General features: G+C 40.8%; 1 protein-coding gene across 1 annotated transcript; it reads left to right on the top strand.

Moving 5' to 3' along the window:
• The first annotated feature begins 526 nt into the window (after positions 1-526).
• On the top strand, positions 527-4,921 carry LOC131937493 (uncharacterized). Its single transcript, XM_059294976.1, has 3 exons — positions 527-1,287; positions 2,721-3,063; positions 4,088-4,921. Exons 1-3 carry the CDS (start codon positions 527-529, stop codon positions 4,889-4,891), a joined length of 1,908 nt encoding a protein of 635 aa, XP_059150959.1. The 3' UTR covers positions 4,892-4,921.
• Positions 4,922-6,287: the final 1,366 nt, after the last annotated feature.

The raw sequence follows: 6,287 nt of genomic DNA, 5'->3' as shown, positions 1-6,287 counted from the left end.
ACAGATTTTATTTCGTCTTTGACATTAGGAGACTATCATTTGATGTGCAGATGATTCTAGAGAGGAAAAAAGCAACGCTGCAGAAACTAAAACTTAACAGACGTTGGTTTGTGTGTTGTCTAACGGTACTGACAGTTAAATTAACATCATCAGAGTTTGAGGGTAAGACAGCAGGTTAAGATGTGTAGCGTGAAGATTTGTACTCGTTTAAGTTAGCATAAGTTCTCTATAAACATTGTGAGTTGATCGTTATCAGATTTCTTGATTCGGTCTTAAAGTTGTGCATGTGGGTTAAAAATTAGTGAAAATTAATGTTTTAATCTGTCTTCTAAGTTTGTTGACTCCGCACATTTTAATAGAAAATATAACATTAGAATAATCAATTTTTGGCATTCGAGAATTTACAACATAATCCTTCATGTATGATGGCAGTGCACAGGTTTAATTCCTAGCTACAACACCTGCTTGATAAAGCGTGTTGATAAAACAGTGTTGTTATATGTTTAAATCTTGGCTTCAGTTTACAATGCCTCGGTCGTTTGTGTTCAGCCGGCTCAAGTTTTTTACATTCGCTGTTTTCTCTTGTGCGATTGCTGTCATCTACGTCATTAACCATGGCACACAGATCACCGTATTTTCAGTTCATCAGACGTACAATCAGACAAACAAGGCGCTAAGGTTAACGCCACCAGAAAATCTAGCACCAAAACAGGCGTGTATCCATCCGCCGATAAAGATGGACGACCCTGTGATGATGTCGTACTACAAAAAATTTCCCCCGCCCGTGTGTAAAGGCGAGGAGAATTGGGTCTACGTCGACAACGGTACCTTGAGGTTTTCTAAATCAGTCGTTGAGAAATACGGGAACTTCACCTGCGATTTTTATAACTTAGTGAGGATTCATGAAAGGGAAGTAACGTGGGGAAGTGTCTACGTGAATATTTCCGAAGGGTATCGTATTCCAACGGATTTTTTCAAAGTGATCTGCAAGAGTGAGGATCGCCATAGGTACGAGGGCATCCACGCGGGGGTGGCGTACACCCACGACAGAGCCAACCGACCGGAAGTTGAGCTGACCGAAGGGCTGGGCGGGGTGAGTGTGGTGCTACTGGGGCACGACTCACTGTCAAGGCTGTCGTGGATGCGGCACCTGCCCCAGACGCGTGAGTACTTCCTGAGCCTGGGGGCCATAGAGCTGGAGTCACACAACATCGTGGGGGACGGGACGACGGCCGTCATGTTCCCCATGCTGACTGGCAGGTTTGAGAGGGAACTGCCCGAGTGTGGGTAAGTCCTGGGGGTCTAGAACATTCTAGTAGTAGGTCGTGCTGTTTCAAAGCATTTGAGTAGGTCGTGGTGTTTTAAAATAAGTTAGTTTGTTGTGGTGTTTTAAAACAAGATAGTTTGTTGTGGTGTTTTAAAGCATTTTAGTAGGTCATGGTGTTTTAAAGATGTTAGTTTGTTGTGGTGTTTTAAAATAAGTTAGTTTGTTGTGGTGTTTTAAATCATTTTAGTGTGGGTAAGTCCTGGGGGTCTAGAGCATGCTGGTAGGTCGTGGTGTTTTAAACTATGTTAGTTTGTTGTGGTATTTTAAAACAAGATAGTTTGTTGTGGTGTTTTAAAGATGTTAGTTTGTTGTGATGTTTTAAAGTATGTTAGTTTGTCGTGGAGTTTTAAAGATCTTATTTTGTTGTGGTGTCTTAAAGCATGTTATTTTGTTGTGGTGTTTTAAAGATGTTAGTTTTTCGTGGTGTTTTAAAATATGTTAGCTGGTTGTGGTGTTTTAAATATGTTAGTTTGTTGTGGTGTTTCAAAGCTTTTTAGTTTTTTGTGGTGTTTTAAATCGTGTTAATAGGTCATGTTTGGTGTTGTAAAAAATGATTTTTGACTTTATAAAAATTATTTCTAATCTAATACTAAAACGCTACTTTGTGAACATGGGACTTTGTGTTGCGAAGTCTGATTAAAGGTGATGGGATATAGAGTGTAGGTGGGTGGGTAGATGGGTAGATGGGTGGATGGGTGGGTGTGTGGATGGGTGGATGGGTGGGTGGGTGGATTGGTTAAGTACAGCTCGGCCTCTCAATGGACCACCTCACATGTCTAACTAGCCCTAGTCGCATTCAATCACCCCTAAAGGTAGAAATAAAACAAATTGTAATAATAAATCAAAATATAGATTGGTTGATAATTTCGTAACTTTTAAAATCCTCTATTTTATCCCGCATCACTTCGGCGTGGTCGAGTCGGTAAACCACATGGTTGCAAAACCGAAAAGTTTCGAGTTCGAACCCTCGGGCAGCTGAGGCTAGATAGCTGGGGGCATCAACTCTTCTAGGAGAGACAACTCCAAATTCAAACAACTGCTGCCTAGTAGTTTGTTCTTGGTTGGATAAAGGTTATGGAAGCAAATCCAAAAAGAAAAGCAGACTGAAATCGGAGTCAACGGCCTCAATGGCGCATAACCAGTTGTCACGTATTTGTTTCAGAGGGGATCCCTTCCACCACTAGAATTAAGAACGAAGAAGAAGAAGACTTCGACCGAGAACGAGTAAAGCGCCGTCTAACTTAAGAACTTCCCATATCCGTCTAAAGCCTCCGTGTCCAACTACTCCCGAAAATGTTATTCAAATAATTGTTCCAACAAATCTATTTCACGTTGTTAAAAAATCTCATAACTTTTATCATCTTTCTATTCCTTACCCCCTCCCCCCCCCCAGCCTGAACGAGAAAGGCGCCATCCCACTAGATGACTTCCCCTTTCTTTGGCACGACTTCAAGAGAGCCGGGTACCTGACGTCATGGGCGGAAGGTCTGTCCGGTGCCTTCACCTGGCGGATGCTGGGGTTCAGCCAGCAGCCGACCGACTTCTTCACCCGCCCCTTCTTCTACTCCCTCAAGCAGGGGCGGGAGTTCAATGCCCCCTGTATCGGATCACAGAGGACCCACCAGGTGTGGATGAACTACTTCCGGGATATTTTCCTCATGTACAGGAACAAGAGGAAGTTTCTGGTGCATTTTTTCTCGGAGATGAGTCATTGGGACAATAACTTGATTACAAGGGTGAGTACAACGTGACATGTGTCTCTCACGTGACATCTGCGATGTGGCGTCTGACGGTGACGTGACACCTAACTGTAACGTGACATTAGTCCGTGACGTGAACTGTGTCTTTGATATGAAAGTCGTCTCGGACGTGGCACGTGAACATTTCTTTCAAAAGTGTCTGTGTCAAGACAACTGTGACAGCTTTGATGTGACACCTGTGATGTGACACTTGTGATATGACACTTGTGATATGACACCTGTGATATGAAACATGAGATATGACACCTGTGATATGAAACATGTTATATGACACCTGTGATATGACACCTGTAATATGACACCTGCGATATGACACCTGTGATATGACACCTGTGATATGACACCTGTGATATGAAACATGTTATATGACACCTGCGATATGACACCTGTGATATGACACCTGTGATATGAAACATGAGATATGACACCTGTGATATGACACCTGTGATATGACACCTGTGATATGACACCTGTGATATGAAACATGTTATATGACACCTGCGATATGACACCTGTGATATGACACCTGTGATATGAAACATGAGATATGACACCTGTGATATGAAACATGTTATATGACACCTGTGATATGACACCTGCGATATGACACCTGTGATATGACACCTATGAGTTACATACAATACGCCTTTGAAATGACATGTGACATGATGTGACTTGGCATCTCTCTGTGCCGTGACATCTGCCTGTAAAATAACAACTGTTTATGAGTGCCAGTAGTTCTCGATAAAAGACTACTTGGTTAATAAAAGTTTCACAGATAATCGAACTTTTATGATTGGATAAGTGTCTCATTTAAGCAGTAACTTATACCATTTTTAATTTTTATCTCATACAATATATGAATACCTATATAAACTATGAGCTTCGTATAGGAATATTTTTTGCTGATCATGAACTAAAACAAAGAAGCAATTGAAATATAAATATTTGAATTTAATCTTTCAATGTTTATGTGAGATGAGATATTATTTTCTTCCAGATCGACGGTGAACTAAAAGACTACCTGCAGTTCCTACACGACGGCGGTTACCTGAACAACACGTTGTTGATCCTGTTGTCAGACCACGGCGCCAGGTACGGCGACATGCGCTCTACCTGGCAGGGCAAGGTGGAGGAGAGGCTGCCCTACTTCTCCTTCCTGTTCCCCAAATGGTTTGAAGAGAAATACCCCAAGGCCATTCAAAACCTGCGGACAAACACCCATAGACTGACCACGCCTTTTGACATCCACGAGACGTTGAAAGATTTTTTACGTTTTGGTGGAACGGAGGTGGGGAATGTCTCCAATAGAGGGATCAGTTTGTTTAAAGAGATTCCATTGGATAGGACGTGTGAGCACGCGCAGATCGAGCCCCACTGGTGCGCATGTCTGGCGTGGCAGAACGTGTCGTCTGCCGACCCGTTTGTTCAAAACGTCACCAAATTTGCCGTGGGATACATCAACAGCCTCACTTCCGCTTTCAGGAGCGAGTGTGCGGAATTGAACATCGAAAACGTGACGGAGTCTTTGATTCTCAAAAGTCGGAAAGAACTTCTGAAACACTCGAAATACAAAAACAGCAACGACATGACCTTGTTCCAGTTGACCTTTTTCACCACACCGGGTCATGGCCATTTTGAGGTCACGGTCACGTACGACAATGTAAGAGACACAATGGCGATCAGTGAAAGGGAGATAAGTCGAATCAACAAATACGGAAACGACGCTGCATGCATTTATAACAAAAACAATGATATAAGACCGTATTGTTATTGTATAAAGGATGTTACATCCATGGTATAGCTACTGTATTAATAATGTTTCTGCTATAGTAAACTCATTGTATAAAAAATTACTATTATAATTACTAAATAATTAATATTGCAACAATGGCACACTTACTGTATAAATAATGTTACTACTATGTTGTGATATATTTTTAAATTATGATCTTATAACGTAATGGTGGTTGTAGAAACTATTTTATTTTAAAACTTTATGGAAAACGTAAAAAAATATAGATGGAATGTTTCAACAATAGTTACTTAATATAAAGTAAGGTAACAACTGTATTTGTATTGTTACTGTAGAGATATCATTAAAACGACATTATAATTACTGTTGAAATATTGTTACAACATATTATAGCTCATGTAGAAAAAATGTGAAAAAAAGTTACAATTTTAAATAATATTAAAACAATAAAAGAAAAACAGTGTAGTTACTTTGTATATAGGCTACGTTTAGACGAAAATAATGAAAACTAAACTATTTTTGCTTAAAGTTCCATGAAAATATGTGTGATCTTTATGTCTAGTGCTTGAATATGTGTAATTTCGACTGATGAGATTTAAGTGTTGGCGGCTGGTGAGGTGGTTCAGCACATGACTGCTAACCCGAGGGTCTCGTGTTCGGATCTCGAGACAGCAGGACTTGCGTGAGTTTACCCAGCTCTGATGGGTACCTGACTCACGATTGGGAAATGAGCTGAGGCTGGACCTACTGCTGACCACATTATCCCCTTGTATGCCGCGGTCTTTGAAACAGAAGAATTCTAATTCATCTGCACCATATGTCTTGGGCACGAAAGCGAAACGATGAGATAATGATGATTTTATTGTACCTGTTAATATCACTAAATATGTAGTTCACTATATCAAATAGACAGTAGTACCCAATGGTCATGTACAGTCATGGGACCTACCCTCACGTTGAACACAAATCTGGTTCTAGACAAATATGTGCTCGCTGATTTAGCCGATAACAATACCTAATACACACACTAGCTCTGTAATTTATCCATCCCTTATTAAAACCGTTACCTTTACACAAATTATGGGGAACGGCGTGGCCTAGCGGTAGAGCGCTAACCCGAAAGTATTGAGTTTGTAGTGAACGAGAGAAGGGGATGAATGGGAGTGAATGTTGTTGTTACTTGGTACCCTATCCCGTTCGTCCTTGTTCAGTTCTCGTGCTGTGAGTTGTAATAGTCCGGTTTGTACCAGTTTATGAAAGGGTATATAAGGTGTGTGAAAACGTGTGTGATGGCCTCAGTTTTGTCCAGATCTCCAAGGTTAGTACAGGTTAGGTTTATACTAGTATTTAGCCACTGGATCGTAGTTTTACTAGTTTGTGTGTTTTGTGTTTAGACTGTGTTAGGTATAGATAGTCTAGATACTATTAAATTCGTTTAGTTTCA

The sequence above is a fragment of the Physella acuta genome, unplaced genomic scaffold (assembly GCF_028476545.2).
Source record: "Physella acuta isolate Inbredline_101_S28 unplaced genomic scaffold, ASM2847654v3 ptg000211l, whole genome shotgun sequence".
Classification (NCBI taxonomy): Eukaryota; Metazoa; Mollusca; class Gastropoda; family Physidae; genus Physella; species Physella acuta.
The sequence above is the reverse complement of the archived record's forward strand: the minus strand, read 5'-3'. Positions and strand labels throughout refer to the sequence as shown.

Bases quoted from the DNA above. Each gene is read 5' to 3' on its own strand.
- LOC131937493 (XM_059294976.1), top strand. From the start codon at position 527: ATGCCTCGGTCGTTTGTGTTCAGCCGGCTCAAGTTTTTTACATTCGCT. The intron at 1,288-2,720 runs GTAAGTCCTGGG...CCCCCCCCCCAG, and splicing joins AGGGAACTGCCCGAGTGTGG to CCTGAACGAGAAAGGCGCCA. The intron at 3,064-4,087 runs GTGAGTACAACG...ATTTTCTTCCAG, and splicing joins ACAATAACTTGATTACAAGG to ATCGACGGTGAACTAAAAGA.